Source organism: Perna viridis, chromosome 7, assembly GCF_037379345.1.
Source record: "Perna viridis isolate PV_CMFRI_1.1 ecotype Kerala chromosome 7, ASM3737934v1, whole genome shotgun sequence".
In the NCBI taxonomy this organism is placed as follows: domain Eukaryota; kingdom Metazoa; phylum Mollusca; class Bivalvia; order Mytilida; family Mytilidae; genus Perna; species Perna viridis.
The window spans coordinates 5199782-5217392 of record NC_142451.1 but is presented as its reverse complement, the minus strand read 5'-3'; the positions used below and the strand labels follow the sequence as shown (position 1 = coordinate 5217392).

Here is a 17611-nt window from a genome sequence, read left to right as displayed (position 1 = left end):
TTTATCGAATGTTCCCTGTGTAAAAAAAAAATCGATAGTTCATATGAAAAATAAATTATTTACTTCCTCCCGCCAAAATGTCACAACACAGATATCAAAACTTTTAATTTAATATTGAAAATAGCAATAAATCATTAAAAAATAATATTATAAATAATAAATAGGACAATCAAGTGGATAATGTAAATAACCAAAATATGATTACTTGTCACGCTAGAAGATTAAAATAGAGATAATGTTTGGTTATTCACTCTTTCTAATTAACATTCATTACTAATTAAAATGGAAAGTGAATAAATTAGCGTTAAAACAGTTATTACTATGGAGTGCTCAGAATGTGTTTTTTTCTGTTAATAAACTAAAAACACTTTACTAATGTGTTGTACTGTCTAGTGTTCTTTAATATATTTAACTTTCATCAAAAATATTAAAGTAAAGGGCAATACAGTGACTGTTCACGTACTGGTTATCCTGTAGATGATAATACCTAGCAAACATATTTGACCTTACCATCATCCAACCTTTCATCCCATTTGTCATGCACATACTACAATCATCAAAGACTGTAATCTACCACGTGTTGATAACAGATTGTCTTCCATTACATATTATTTGATTCTATATTTTGTTCTGGTATAATGTTCATACAACATAGAATTCTGGTATAATGTTCATACAACACAGAATTCTGGTATAATGTTCAAAGAACATAGAATTCTGGTATAATGTTCATACAACACAGAATTCTGGTATAATGTTCATACAACATAGAATTCTGGTATAATGTTCATACAACACAGAATTCTGGTATAATGTTCATACAACATAGAATTCTAGTATAATGTTCATACCAGGCAGAATTCAGGTATAGTGTTCATACCAGTCAGACTTCTGGTATAATGTTCATACCAGGCAGAATTCTGGTATAATGTTCATACAAGATAAAATTATGGTATAATGTTCAAAGAACATATAATTCTGGTATAATGTTCAAAGAACATAGAATTCTGGTATAATGTTCATACCAGGCAGAATTCTGGTATAATGTTCATACAAGATAAAATTATGGTATAATGTTCAAAGAACATATAATTCTGGTATAATGTTCAAAGAACATAGAATTCTGGTATAATGTTCATACCAGGCAGAATTCTGGTATAATGTTAAAAGAACATAGAATTCTGGTATAATGTTCATACCAAGCAGAATTCTGGTATAATGTTCATACAACAAAGAATTCTGGTATAATGTTCATACCAGGCAGAATTCTGGTATAATGTTCATACAACATAGAATTCTGGTATAATGTTCATACAACATAGAATTCTGGTATAGTGTTCATACCAGGCAGAATTCTGGTATAATGTTCATACCAGGAAGAATTCTGGTATAATGTTCAAAGAACATAGAATTCTGGTATAATGTTCATACCAGGAAGAATTCTGGTATAATGTTCAAAGGACATAGAATTCTGGTATAATATTCATACCAGACAGAATTCTGGTATAATGTTCAAAGAACATATAATTCTGGTATAATGTTCATACCAAGCAGAATTCTGGTATAATGTTCATACCAGACAGAATTCTGGTATAATGTTCAAAGAACATAGAATTCTGGTATATTGTTCATACAACATAGAATTCTGGTATAGTGTTCATACCAGGCATAATTCTGGTATAATGTTCATACAACATAGAATTCTGGTATAATGTTCATACAACATAGAATTCTAGTATAATGTTCATACCAGGCAGAATTCAGGTATACTGTTCATACCAGACAGAATTCTGGTATAATGTTCATACCAGGCAGAATTCTGGTATAATGTTCATACAAGATAAAATTATGGTATAATGTTCAAAGAACATATAATTCTGGTATAATGTTAAAAGAACATAGAATTCTGGTATAATGTTCATACCAAGCAGACTTCTGGTATAATGTTCATACAACAAAGAATTCTGGTATAATGTTCATACAACATAGAATTCTGGTATAGTGTTCATACCAGGCAGAATTCTGGTATAATGTTCAAAGACATAGAATTCTGGTATAATGTTCATACCAGACAGAATTCGGGTATAATGTTCAAAGAACATAGAATTCTGGTATAATGTTCATACCAGACAGAATTCTGGTATAATGCTCATACCAGGAAGAATTCTGGTATAATGTTCAAAGACATAGAATTCTGGTATAATGTTCATACCAGGCAGAATTCTGGTATAATGTTCAAAGAACATAGAATTCTGGTATAATGTTCAAACCAAGCAGAATTCTGGTATAATGTTCATACCAGACAGAATTCTGGTATAATGTTCAAAGAACATAGAATTTTGGTTTATTGTTCATACAACATAGAATTCTGGTATAGTGTTCATACCAGGCAGACTTCTGGTATAATGTTCATACCAGACAGAATTCTGGTATAATGTTCAAAGAACATAGAATTCTGGTATAATGGTCAAAGAACATAGAATTCTGGTATAATGTTCATACAAGATAGAGTTCTGGTATAATGTTCAAGGGACATAAAATTCTGGTATAATGTTCAAGGAACATAGAATTCTGGTATAATGTTCATACAAGATAAAATTCTGGTATAATGTTCATACAAGATAAAATTCTGGTATATTTTCAAAGAACATATAATTCTGGTATAATGCTCATACAAGTGAGAATTATTGTATAATTTTCATATAAGACAGAAGTCTGCTTTTTTATAACAGTAAAAGGAAATTTTTTGTTTTCTGCCATTACTTTTTTTTTTTTTTTGTTTTTTTTTTTGTTTTGTTTTTGTTTTGTTTTGTTTTTTTTTTTTTTTTGTTTTTTTTTTTTTGGCATTATAACAATTTTTTTAAACTTCTAATATCTGCTTTGGTGTAAGAACTGTTCAATCAATACTTGGATGTTCGTTCAATATATATTGCAAATATACAAACAATTGAGAAATAATAACAATGATTAGGTCATCGTTTTTATGAAAGCGAAATAAATGGCGACAACAGGCAATTTAAACAGAAACAAAAAACATAGAAAACACCTAAAGGTTTCATGACTTGTCGCTTTTGATAATTCATGAAAGTAGTCCAAAGTAGATTTTAATATTTAGCTCAAACTGTGGTGTCTTATGTGCACTAAAGATGTATCAGAGATAATCACCGAATTGAGGAATGTTCATGTCATCCATCAGAAAGTTAAGCTTTTGTTGGTCCTTCTTTTGAATGTAGTCTGCATCAAAATTAGGATCATTAAAGAGTAAAAACAGTTCTATAAGAATGCATGAAGGTCGAGGTTGTATCATTCTTCTTATGTATTTTTTTAAAATTTTGCTCATCTGAAATCAATTTCTACCGAATACTTTTATCAAACAGCTTAGAACAATAGCATTGTTCGAAATAATTCTAATTTTTAAAGCCATAAATAATTTCTATAAAGGTGCTTAAACTTAGTCACAACCGATTTATATCTACATAAAAAAGCACTACCCGCAACTTTGATTAACGTGTTAATGATAAACATCTTTTTTTTTCAGGTATAAAAGACTTCCTAGATTTTTTTGGTATTTACGAACTACCTCTCGGTGTTACTAAGGACAACGAGCGACATATCGCATACAATATTACCAATATTGCTAATTTATATTCACCACTTACTTCTGTCTTTCAAAAAGATCTAGGATTTCCTAGAGACTTTTCTATCATTTTTACCCTCAAAATAAACAAAGGACTCTCGGGGTATTTGCTAACGCTCAGTGACATCATGGGTAATCAGAAACTTGCCATTAAATACGGGGACATAACTGTGTTTCAGTATTCAGATCAAAACGATCTTCCAGGTGAAAAATCGCCTACTTTTAACATTCCAATAGCTGATGGAAATTGGCATCAAATTGCTTTCAGTATAAAGAGAAAACATTTGACTATGTATTTTGACTGTGATAATGTTCAGGAACATCAGCTGAGTAGATCTAAACATTCCAGATTTGGAAGTAACCTCATGTTCGCTATTGGACCCTACTTTGCTAGACATGGAAACCCATTTGAGGTAAGATTATTTTAAGTATTAGAAGTGATTCCTAAGAGTTTTTTTTATGCAGGAAGTCTGTCAGTGCATACAACAACTTATCTTATAATGCAACCATATATGTCATAAGTATTGTTACTGAGGAAATTTGGGAACAAAACGGTTCAATCGTTTTTAAAGACATCACTTTCTTAATCCATAGATATTCAATACAATAGTTTATCATAATAAACATGTTGTGAATGGAACATGACATTTGCAGTTTGTTTATTTCATAGTGGTTTGTTATAGGACATAATATAGATTCATTCCAAGAAATCCAGTCAATGTTACCTTTCATGTACTAGTGCTTAATGCTTTGAAGAAAACATGTTTGTCTAAAAGAAATTAAAAGTCAGTAAGTTCAAACAATTCGAACAAACAAAAAATGTCGGTATGAAAAATTAATGTTTTAGAAATTCATTTGATCTATGGCCATGGTGACAGTTAAATATTTCATTTTGTTATAACAGGGTTCCTTAGAACAAGCAATAATCATTCCAGACCCAGAGGCGGGAAAATTACAATGTCACCAGCAACAGGATGACTCTTTCTCTCAGGTACTTGATGGAGGATGAAAGCGTAACATCTTAGCCTTGTAATCATAGTTCAGTGTTTTTTTATTATCTCGGGTTATCTCGAATAGTTTATGTATGATGATACTGCAACAGGTTATCTCTGGTAGTCAATAAAGTTTGATGCTTTAACAGGTTATCTCGATTAGTTAATGAAGGATGATACTGTAACAGGTTATCCCGGATACTAAATGAAGGATGATACTGTAACAAGTTATCTCGGGTAGTAAATGAAGGATGATTATGTAACAGGTTATCTCGGGTAGTAAATGAAGGATGATTAGGTAACAGGTTATCTCGGGTTGTAAATGAATTATTATTATGTAACAGGTTATCTCGGGTTGTAAATGAAGGATGATACTGTAACATGTTATCTCGGGTAATATATAAAGGATGATACTGTAACAATTAATCTCGGGTTGAAGATGAAGGATTATTATATAACAGGTTATCTCGGATAGTAAATGAAGGATGATTATGTAACAGGTTATCTCGGATAGTAAATGAATGATGATTATGTAACAGGTTATCTCGGGTAGTAAATGAAGGATGATTATGTAACAGGTTATCTCGGGTTGTAAATGCAGAATGATCATGTAACATGTTATCTCGGGTTGTAAATGAAGGATAATTATGTAACAGGTTATCTCGGGTAGCAAATGAAGGATGATTATGTAACAGGTTATCTCGGGTAGCAAATGAAGGATGATTAGGTAACAGGTTATCTCGGGTTGTAAATGAAGGATGATTAGGTAACAGGTTATCTCGGGTAGTAAATGAAGGATGATTAGGTAACAGGTTATCTCGGGTTGTAAATGAAGGATGATTATGTAACAGGTTATCTCGGGTAGTAAATGAAAGATGATTATGTAACAGGTTATCTCGGGTAGTAAATGAAGGATGATACTGTAACAAGTTATCTCGGATAGTAAATGCATGATGATTATGTAACAGGTTATCTCCGATAGTAAATGAAGGATGATTATGTAACAGGTTATCTCGGATAGTAAATGAAGGATGATTAGGTAACAGGTTATCTCGGGTTGTAAATGAAGGATGATGATGTAACAGGTTATCTCGGGTAGTAAATGAAGGATGATACTGTAACAGATTATTTCGGGTAATAAATGAAGGATGATACTGTAACAATTTATCTCGGGTTGTAAATGAAGGATGATTATGTAACACTTAATCTCGGGTAGTAAATGAAGGATGATTATGTAACAGGTTATCTTGGGTAGTAAATGAATGTTGATACTGTAACAGATTATTTCGGGTAATAAATGAAGGATGATACTGTAACAATTTATCTCGGGTTGTAAATGAAGAATGATTATTTAACAGGTTATCTCGGGTAGTAAATGAAGGATGATTATGTAACAGGTTATCTCGGGTAGTAAATGAAGGATGATTATGTAACAGGTTATCTCGGGTTGTAAATGAAGGATGATTATGTAACAGGTTATCTCGGGTTGTAAATGAATGATTATTATGTAACAGGTTATCTCGGGTTGTAAATGAAGGATGATACTGTAACAGGTTATCTTTGGTTATAAATGAAGGATGATACTGTACCAGGTTATCTCGGGTAGTAAATGAAGGATGATTATGTAACAGGTTATCTCGGGTTGTAAATGAAGGATGATACTGTAACAGGTTATCTTTGGTTGTAAATGAATGATGATTATGTAACAGGTTATCTCGGGTTGTAAATGAAGGATGATACTGTAACAGTTTATCTCGGGTTGTAAATGAAGGATGATTATGTAACAGGTTATCTCAGGTTGTGAATGATTTATTTTTATGTAACAGGTTATCTCGGGTTGTAAATGAATGATTATTATGTAACAGGTTATCTTGAATAATCAATGACGGTGGTTATGTAACATGTTTTTTTTTTCAAGTAGTAAATGAAGTGTGATATTTTGTTATCTCAGATGGTCGATGAAAGGTGATGCTGTTAAAGTTTATCTCAGGTAGTCGGTGAATGGTGGTTCTGTCACTTATCATCTTTAAAGGGAAAAACCATGTTATTGGTCATATAAGTCATAAATATCGAAACTAATCTGTTAAATATTTATGATAATTAAATTGAAACAAAATAATTTCCTTTTCTTTTACGGAAGTTTTATGGTCGTCATCATGAACTCGTGGATCGTTATGGTGTATCCATCTGCACCATGAAAACTGATGTATTCAACGGGTCATAGTTTTTCTTTCCTCGTTTGTCTACCCCGGACTTGACTTTTTATAAGCAACTCGGCGGGTGTTTCTAGAAAAGCAGAGGACGCTTACCCTACCGGTGCACCTGGTTCATGCTCCCAGTTTTTAGGGGATTCGGAGTTGCTCATTTGCTTTTGTTACTTTGTATGTATGATTTTAGTTACTTTATGTTCTTTGTTGTGTATGTCTGTTTTCCATGTCGGGTCTTTGTCCCTGGATTACATTCTTGTGATCACCGCTATAACCTTGGTTCCCTTGATTACTCTTAATTAATTAATCGAGATTTATAATTAGGAAATTTGAATTTCCCGCGCCTATGGGCGCCACCATGATCAGTTTAACTGTGACATCACGAAGTCGTTTTGTAAAGTGAAAGTAAATAGGTAATTGATGTCCGAAGAAATCGCAAATTTGGGAATTTTCCCCTATAATTTCAACCCAAAATAAATAGAAGAGATTGAGGCACAACATGTAAGCAAATGTCAGGCATCATTGACGAACAACAGGGTTTGCAGCCAGATGACTAGTATTTGTAAGGAAAATCTTATGGCTACTTCCGAAGAATGTTCGTGTTGCTGGTAAAAAAAAACTTTTAGAACATTTCTCTTTTTATCATTCGTGCAATCGCAAGCTTGACAAGTCATCGTGTTTTGATGATTAGATAAACATGATCGTAGAAATATTTACGGAATATTCTTTGTTTACATATTATCTGCAGTACTTGTATCAGTACCAAACCGACTCAGTGACGTCACGAGCCAATCGGAAGCTATCGGTAAAACTCAATAAAATCTGACTATGATCTTCCTTCAGATAGGAGAGTTCTGCAAGATGGCTATCCACTTATATTTCAAGGATTTCGAGCTTTGCATAGCCTTGAGCATTTTATAAAAGCGCATTTTGCATTAAATATTATTTATTTTTGTTTACGTGGGTATGAGTCTAACTTAATGCAAAGGTAGTATTTCCCTTTAATAGTCCATATGATGTGTGATGTTGTCTTTATCAATATTTAAGCCAAAGAAATAAAGGTCGTTTCTTTAAAGAACAAGATAAGTTATCACTTTTTAAATATTTTTAAGCGTTTTACTTCTACAGAATATATGTTATTTCGTGACATTTTTTTTAACTTTTGCCATTGAAACGGTTTTTTAACTATCTGTAATGTCACAGGGCGTTACAGATTTAAAAAAAAGCAAAATTTTGGACATTATTTCGTTTATTTCACTCCAGGAAAAAGCAATCAAAGACCAAGCAGATGAGAATGGTTCAGTATCAAATAGAACAAAAAGGAAACACAAGAAAAAAGAGAAGAAAGATAAAAAGAAGAACAAGCATAAAGGTAATGGTAGTCATTGTTACATACTTTATTTCTAATAAATTATTAGGAACAAGAAAAGCACAGAACGCATTATGTTTGAAACCAAAGATACTAAACATATGATGCACTTGTTCATGGGCACAAATTATACAGTTTATACACACAAAAAAAGAAAATATTTCTCATGTCAGCAATATAACGTTATCAATTTTATAGGGTAATATTTTTTTTTTTGGGGGGGGGGGAGTGGGGGGTGTTTAGGTTATGTTGTTGTATTTATCGATTAACTATTCATAGCGTTAGCAGTACTTTGGAGAGTAAAGCATGTTCGCTACCACTTCCTTAATTGGTTACATGTTCAATTAAAAATCTACGCATTTTAAGAATATATATATGAAATTGTTAATTGAGTAAAAATCATTTTTATATCTAGGTATTCCATCAGAATGGTCGTCCTGGTCAGCATGCTCAGTTTCATGTGGTAAAGGCTCTCAGTCAAGGTCACGTTACTGTAGAAATAATGAAATTGAAGTGGAAGAATGTGTTCCAAACCATTCACAAGTTATACAGAATAGAATGTGCTATGTTGACAAATGTTTAGGTTTGTAGGATAAAAACTTGTTTATGGGAATCAACGATTGTTAATCATATCTGCTCATTCAATTTGTTGTTCTATTATTGGTAACCAAACAAAATTCAATCGTAGTCTTTATGAGCAACTCGGCGGGTGTTTCTAGAAAAGCAGAAGACGCTTACCTTACCGATGCACTTGGTCCATGCTCCTGCATTTTAGTGGAGTCCGATTTGCTGATTTACATTTTTTGCTTTGTATGTATTATTTTGGTTACTTTATGTTCTTTGTTGTGTTTGTCTGTTTTCCATTCTGGTCTTTGTCCCTGGATACGTTTTATTTCCGCTAGAATCCTGGTTCCCTTGGTTACTCTTTAGGGTATTCTCCGATGTTTGGTATTAATGTTTTGTTTATAATATTGCTCTTCTATGTAATATTAATAAGATAAGTAAGAAAAAATGGAGACCAATAATTAAAACTATTTGACAGATATCATATGAATTGTTTCTTGAAAGATTTTTATGGCTTGGAAACGAATTTATTTCCACTCTTCGATAAATCAATATACCATGGCACAAAACCCTAAGGTTAAAATTGAAGGGAAATAACAAAATTACCGAACGGATAGTAAATGCAAGCAATAGTCGGAAGGGTTGGCATGAAATAAGCAGGCATAATGATCTTAAATGTCATGAAATTGGTTTGTAGGTATCAAAAATCAGGATAACCAATCAAAGATTTCGCAATGTTAAGCACTGTACTGACTGGTTTATTTGACCATATAAAAAACCTTATTATCTGCAGGTGGCTGCTCTTCATCTTGTTTGAATGGCGGTAGTTGTAATCAAAACGGGTCATGTGTCTGCTTGCCAGGTTACGATGGTGAATTTTGCGATAAAGGTAAAACTGAGGTGTTGTTTATTCTGTTGCATCGAAGTAGTTAAACCTAGGAATGAGTTTCTCATCTTTTTTTTTTTTTTTTTTTTGTTTTTCTTCTTATCTTTGACTTGACTAATTGAAGTAATTCCAATTGTTACACCAAATAAAGTAATACGTTTAGTACTTAAAAGATATTGGTGCTGGCGACATAATTTTGGAGAAAATACGAAAAAGAACAAATATTACAAGAAAATTTTACCCAGTTATGATAAATGAAAAAGTTAGTTGTTCAGTATTTTTTGTCATTATAACACTCCAAGTTCATAATTTTCCCTGAATGTTTGTTTGAAACAATATTAAACAAAACATCTGCTCATTTCTTTATCAAGAAACAAGTTGTCACAATAAATAGATAATATTTATTCTGTCTGTTCTCAGCAATCTGTGACAAGTCGTGTGAAAATGGTGGAAAATGTCTATCACCCAATACTTGTTTCTGTCCGTCTGGGTACTTTGGAGACCTTTGCGAAAATGGTAAGAATACGGTGAGAGTTAATAATGTGACAAATTCCAGGAACAAGTTCCTTGGGTGATTCTTATTAAGTTTGAACATTAGTTATTTGCAAATCAGAGATGAAACAAAGTATTTAGTTTATTTAATATATGCATGTTTTCAGGACTGTTCGCGTGCAATACCTGTAAATTTCGATACATTTTCTTAGCTAAAAGTTTAATTTCAAGAACTGGATGTTTTTCGCGACTATCTATCATAAATTTACATTGGGGTTAAAGTGTTATGGAAAACATACGACATGCATTTAAATTATCTGATCATATATTGTCATATGTAATTTAAACAGTCTTTTTAAAAAAAAGATACATAAAAGCATTTCAACGGAGAAAATATCACTGCAAGAGATGTCTTCTATAGGTATTGATAATTATAACGTGGATTGCTTCAAGTAATAGAGCACATTTTACAATAAAATGTTAGCTGAATAATGGTTTATTGTGTTATGTCACTGTTGTTTAGCTATATGTGACCCCCCTTGTCTGAATAAAGGCCAGTGTACCAAACCAGGAGTCTGCAGTTGCCCTTTTGGATTCACAGAACCATTTTGCACACGTAAGATATCATTACTTGCTTTCCAAATGATTGAAAACTAACGCAAGTTAATAAGTAAACAATTAAGTTTAACGAAGATCGATTTTCAAATTATTACAGAAATTGACAAATTATACTTTATTTTGTTAAGATTTATATATTATTTGCTTCAAGTGCAGACGACCCACAGTTTTTGTCAGTCTTGCTAAGAGCATAAATTCATCATATATATTTTTTAGTGTCTTGCTTTTTTTTTTTTTTTTTTTAAAACCTATTTATGAGTAAATGGACTGATGTTGAAATGCTGAGGACGTTTACCCAACATGTTCACCTGTTTTTACTAGAGTCTGGGTTGGTACTTTACTTTTAAGTTTTCTGTATTTTTATTGTTTCTGTTTGTTGTTTGTTATTTGTTGTTTTGATCTCAGTTTTCTCCTTTCTCTTTCAAGTTTTAGTCCTTTTGTTTTCTGTTTAATATTTAAATGTGATTTTCTTTTCACTTTTAGCATCGTGTGATATAGCGTGTCACAATGGTGGAAAATGTGTTCGACATAACACATGCAAATGTAAACGAGGCTACAGTGGAAAAAACTGCTCAAAACGTAGGTTCTTCAAAGAATAATGCTATGTTGAGATTTTTTATGCAACTGGGGTATATAGTGATAGGAGTGTCCGTCCTTCATTCCGTCATTTCTTGCTTCCGTTACACAGGAGAGACACATCTCATAGGCATTACTCCTCCTACCACTGAATGGAATTGAATGAAACTTTCACAGAATCTTTATTACATGTTCCCATTGTGTACCACCTATTTTATATTTTGATCCGAATCAATGTGGAGGTCAAAAAGTGCATGTTAGCAAATGGGGAATTGGAGTGTATAAAATTGGTGATCATTGTTCACAGTTTTTCTAGTTTACGTTTTATTATGCTAGTTATGAAGTATTTGTCTTAAAATTGTTACTGTTATATGAAAATACTAACATGAATCTTCTTCAGATTAAAAATATAATAATTATTTTTTCAGTAAAGTATTGCATTGTGTTATGTTTATCATTTCAGCTGTTTGTCGGAGAAGTTGTAAAAACGGCGGGAAATGTGTATCTCGAAACAAGTGTTCGTGTCCTAAGGGATTTCGTGGACGGCGATGTCAGAAAGGTATGTCAGACAAAATAATACTGAGTGCCTACAAAACATTCCTTAAAAATGTCTGTAAAGTTATTTCAAAATAATAAATACTGTTGATTGAATATGATTAGAGACAATATTTGAATCTTTCGACAATGCTTTATAAAACGACGAGTGCCAGAAAATCGAATTCGATCCTACTCTATGTATTTGTCCGTAAGGGTATTCCATACGCGTTATAATTACTACTTTAAGTTGTTCTTCTAAAAGTAAAATTATAACAGAATAATTCTTCCATAAAATATCTTCAATTAAATGTTCGAATAATACATAAAGTCACATGTTCAATATATACAAAGAAAAATACTACATATTATACGAAAACCTCACTTCTTTATAAAAGACAATAAATCTAAAGTGACAACGCCAAAAACAAACAACTGTGCGGGTATCTATAAAATAGGATAAAGTACTAAACTTGGACAGAAAGAAACGTGTTTATTGAATGTTTGTAACCTGTATCTTGTATGTATCTATCATCCTTCTCACAATGCCACCCCTGTACTCATGTACCTTTTACACCCATTATCTAGCATTGAAACAGTTGAAAAGCCTATTCTATTCAAAAACTGATTTTATTGTGTCTTGTTTGTATGAACTAACTTATTAGTAAAGATATTAGGTAAGAAATGGGCATGGTTAATATGATGTTATTTTAATCTGCCGTTTGTTTATGTTACTTACCGCCACATAAACAATTTAAAAAAATAAATTCCATGTGTTATGGATCAAAGGCAATTATCAATTCCATTTTATCATTTCGTTCACTGGTAAATGAGGAAGATCTGTATCAATCTTCTTTTTTTCCTCAAAGCTAAATGCAAACCGAAATGCAAGCATGGTTCATGTATACAACCAAATGTCTGCAAATGTAAGAAGGGCTACTATGGTCAGAAATGTGAAAACTGTAAGTATCTTTAACTAGGCTGTAACGATTATTACTCAGTCATAAGTTGTTGAGTGACAAGCACAATGTCAAACGACAAGAATTAAAACAAACAAGCATAAAGTCACAATATAAACACAACAGACAATCATAATGTCAGGTACATGGAGACAGAAACAATATTAAGCACCGAGGAGAAATCATACAGACAACTATGATAGAATAACCAATACGTCAGATCCCACCTAATATTGAAACATTTATTTTTTTTTTCATGTTTTCATTTTTATGTCATTATAGAAATATGTCAGCGAATATAAATGTTTTAGAAGATGTAAGGCATCTAAAGGTGACATCTTGACAAAGGTGTAAAACATAGTCTTTTTCGTGTAAAATGTTTTATGAAATATAAATACTGTGTCCAACAGAGCTGATCATGCTTGAGGGGTTTACATACACAATGCACTTTATTAAATATTAAAATGGGTAGGTACTTTTGAAAGGGCAGGTTAATTATCACCCATGTATGAAGTTATTAAGGATAAATTGTTTTATAACAGAAACCTGGGGTTTCACGGTTTTGCCTCTAGATGAGAATTATTGTAACCTTTACACGAGGTGCTAATTGATTAAATTTCAGTAAACTGATATGTTCCTTAAATTTAAGCGCGTCATAAAAACATGAACATGACTATATGAATGTATGTGGTTGGTGTATACTCTATTTGATATTATTGTTATATTTGAATATATTTGAATATATTTTATTGAAGCATATACAAGGTCCTGTTATTTTACAATCGTGAGAGCAGAATGCATCAGGGCCCGATTCATAAATTTATAAATCATTTCTTTACCCAAATTACAACCAATCAGATCGCTTGAAAGAGCAATCAAGGGAACCAAGATTCTAGCGGAAATCAAAAGAATGTAATCGAGAGACAAAGACCAGACATGGAAAACAGACGATCTCAAAAAAGAACATAAAGTAAATAAAATAATACATACAAAGTAACAGAAGTGAATGAGCAACTCGGACTCTACTAAAAACCGGGAGCATGGACCAGGTGCACCGTTAGGGTAAGCTTTCTCTCCTTTTCTGGAAAAATCCGCCGAGTTTCTCATAAAAAAGTCAAGTCCGGAGTAGACAAAAGAGGAAAGGAAACGTGACACGTTGGTTGAACAAATCAGTTTTCATGGTGCAGATGGAAATACCGTAACGATCCACGGGTTCATAATGACGCTTTTCAAGTTTGAACTTCAAAATTTGATCGAGTTTTCATTTATTTGTTTGGTGGAGCTAAAAACTGCACTCTAATCCTTGTAATAGATTTTATCATATATGGAATTGTAAGAAATCAAGGTAGTCTAAGGTTATTGTTATATAAGGACATTGAAACACCAAACAAAGAAAAAAAATACAAACAGTGCAAAACAAATCACAGCAAAATTAAAATAAGAAGTATTTGAAAATCGAAATATTTGTAACCTACGTCTAACCTCTCAGTAAAAAGTTATTGGAACGACAAAAGGATGCATAATAAGTTTTTTTGTTGTAGTTAAATGTAAACGAACATGTAAGAATGGTGGAGCCTGTATCGGTCCTAACAAATGTAAATGTAGAGATGGTTACAGCGGAAAGTGGTGTCATATTGGTAAGGACAAGGAATACAATCTCAATTTTAAAAACGGAAATAAAATAAATTTTTAATATTTTGATAAGATAGTAACCTTTTCGTCACACCCGAGTTAGAGTAGTGTATAATGTGTTTTTTCCAATTGATTTCCAAATTTGATGTAATAAGAAGTTAAATCAAGACCTAATCATCAACAATTTGTCATCATTTTACATATTCATGGTCATGTGATTATTCGTTCCTCACAGGTAAATGTGAAGAACCCTGCTTGAACGGTGGAAAGTGTCGCAAAGATAGATGCCGGTGTCCGAAAGGATTTCGCGGGAAAATGTGTGAAATTAGGTAAACACATGTCTTAAGGTCAATATGCCTACATAAAACCTGAAACCAATTATCACAAGAGTCACGTTTAAACTAATCCATTTATAGATTGATTACTCAAAGTCCGAGAACATGACTAACCGTTTAAAACGAATTAAAAAAAATAACAATGTTATGAATACAGCTAAGTAAAAAATCGTTTGAATCTATATCAATTACATGAAAATTTTCTTTTAAGCCAAAAAGCACTTAGTACCGGGTTAAAAACGAACAAATCAAGATTCTCTTTTTTTTATTATTATCACATTTTTTATTGTTTTTCTACAGTGCATTATTGTATTAACGAAATAATATTCAGATTACATAAATATAGTCATGCTATTATCAAATGTTTAGAAATAATATGATGTCATAACATTTCGTTGATATAGATGCAAATAAAACATGTCTTAGAACTTTACGAACGCTATTATAATAATTCATTACCACTTTTAATCGCTCTGAAGATAGATAATTCATTAATAGACCAAATTTCTCTCTTAAAAGGTTTTCAATTTATCTTTTGAAAGGTATACATATTCAATACGTATCAATTTTCTCTTTAGAAAACTTTTAAGGAAGGAAAACAAATGTTCTGATAGGAATTATTCAATTGATGAAGAATACATAACTTAAAAAACTTCCTCAATGTTTTGCATAATATTACCAAATATAACTTTATCTCAAGATAGCTTCAATGTTTAAAAAAAAATTGTGTCCGCCATTTTTCAAAAGTGTCCCAAAAAGGTTTTAATTTTACGCATTCAATGTATTTGTGCTCAATAGTTTCTACTTTGTTACAGTTTTCACACTTATCATCGTCGACACTTCAGTAATAAATACTTATGTGCGGGTACTCTGTGCTATTCTATGCAATACCTTGTACTGAAAAGGTTGAAGACGACTTTCGGTCGTGCACTCGAAAGGCAATTTATAATTTTTTCTCTTGATATTTTTCATTAAGAGATGTATGTGAAGGGAATTCTTCAGTATCACTATTTATTATATCATTTATAAATCGAATACCCTTATTGTACCAAAGTTTGAAGAAAATTGTGCTCTTATTTATTTTGACATATGGATTAAACCATATAAATTCCTTCCTGACTTTAAATGAACTATTAGGTGAACACATCCTATTCAATGCTATTAGCGTATCTATAGGTAGAAGCTTCTCCAAAATCATATCTACCGTCAAAAGATTCTCAATTAGTTACTAAAACAAAAACAGAAATCTTTTAAAATGTCCTGAAATTAGCTGTGACAGTACTGTTTTTTTCAGGACGTGTAAATATGAGAAATATGACATGCCTTACAATCAGACGTATAAAACATTGGTACGTGAGGAGTATACTACAGAATGCGGAACATGGCGATGGAAAACTTGTGTAAAAACAAGGTGCTGTATATATACTTACATAAATAAACCGTCTCAGTTAATTATTTTTTTAACAGGCTTGTCTTCTTCCGAAATACAGGTACTCAAACGTGTTTGTTTGGGTTGATCGAAAGATAATCATTCTATGACTAACACCAAATTAAATACTTAAATTTAAAATGCTTAAACAAGAAATATAACTGTAATATGTATCATTAAACAGTTAACTATTTTGGATTCGAAAAGAAAGTACATGATTAAAAAAGGCTGATAACTTCTTGTGACGTTATCTGACAGCTATTCATTTCGTTTGGTCCATTTGGTGATAACTGATTACGTATGTCCTTTTATACTGCTAAAATCTGCAATGTCATTGTATTGAAACGAAAAGATTTTTTAATTAATGGTTGTCCAAAATAGCCTCTCGTAACACTTTAAGGAGTGGTTACTATAGTTTTATTAATGATTTTAAACTGTATGTATAAATTTATATTAAAACGTAGATGAGACTCTATTAGTGTTTTTTTCATATTTAAACTATGCCAAATAATTCATATCAATATCCTTGGAACTTCATTGTATTGGTATATCCATCTTTGTCACAATGCGTTTGCTTGAACTCTAGACAACGTAATGTTAAACGTTTTGTCTTCAAAAATAAATTTGAACCATAGTTTTCACTAACAATAATATATACATAAGTAGCTCTAAAGAGCGTGTCGTGGTTTCGAAGCCTCATGTGTACTTCTATTTACAGATTGCGATATGAGTTGGTAACTAAACCTATGTTGAGAACATCATACAGATGTATATGATATCCGTGAAAACAAGAAGTATATCTAACTTTGAAAGAAATACGGTTCCACCTTGGTTCCTTTGTAAACTCTTCCACAAGATGAGGATTTCAGTCACACTATTTTTGTGATTCAAATTCAAAACAGTTTTCAAATTCTAGAACTGTTGCCCTATTACTGTGGGCTATAAATGAGATCTTGCTCTAACTGTCTTTATCATGTACGTAACAAAAATGTGATAATACTCAATTGTTTGAAAGAAGTAATGTATAAATCATTATCGTAAATTGTTTTATCTGTTGATTTTTTTTTAATAAACATGTTTTGTTAATAAAGTTTCATCTTAGTTTAATTTGTATCATGATTAGTTTCATAAATTAGTCGAATGGAAACGCAAATATTTAATGAAGTCCAAAGGACTGGTCAAAATTTATGGTAGCACATGAACATGTGTAAATTGGATACCAATTTTTATTATCTCCTTCACGGAACGGTGTCTCATTTTTCGTCGTCCTTTACGAGCATGGGACGTGTACTTTTTTGTGAATTAAATTGAAAAAGATACGTCGTATCTAACCCTAATGCAGGTTTTACAGTTTCAATGAAGGATAGGTTTTGTTTTGTTT

General features: G+C 31.8%; 1 protein-coding gene across 3 annotated transcripts in view; it reads left to right on the top strand.

The window, feature by feature from the left end:
- Positions 1-17337, top strand: part of LOC148611062 (uncharacterized) — a 33240-nt gene extending 15903 nt beyond the window's left edge. For 2 of the 3 annotated variants that reach the window (XM_088591163.1, XM_088591165.1), the window contains exons 3-16: positions 3539-4050; positions 4542-4628; positions 8100-8208; positions 8621-8788; positions 9563-9658; positions 10076-10171; positions 10671-10763; positions 11249-11344; positions 11805-11900; positions 12745-12837; positions 14376-14471; positions 14702-14795; positions 16096-16212; positions 16949-17337. In XM_088591163.1, the coding sequence (XP_088447289.1) occupies positions 3539-4050; positions 4542-4628; positions 8100-8208; positions 8621-8788; positions 9563-9658; positions 10076-10171; positions 10671-10763; positions 11249-11344; positions 11805-11900; positions 12745-12837; positions 14376-14471; positions 14702-14795; positions 16096-16212; positions 16949-17006 (1811 nt within the window). In that variant the 3' untranslated portion in view covers positions 17007-17337. The remainder of the gene's footprint in view (positions 1-3538; positions 4051-4541; positions 4629-8099; positions 8209-8620; positions 8789-9562; positions 9659-10075; positions 10172-10670; positions 10764-11248; positions 11345-11804; positions 11901-12744; positions 12838-14375; positions 14472-14701; positions 14796-16095; positions 16213-16948) is intronic. The other variant, XM_088591164.1, reaches the window with a different exon arrangement.
- The last annotated feature ends 274 nt before the right edge of the window (positions 17338-17611 follow it).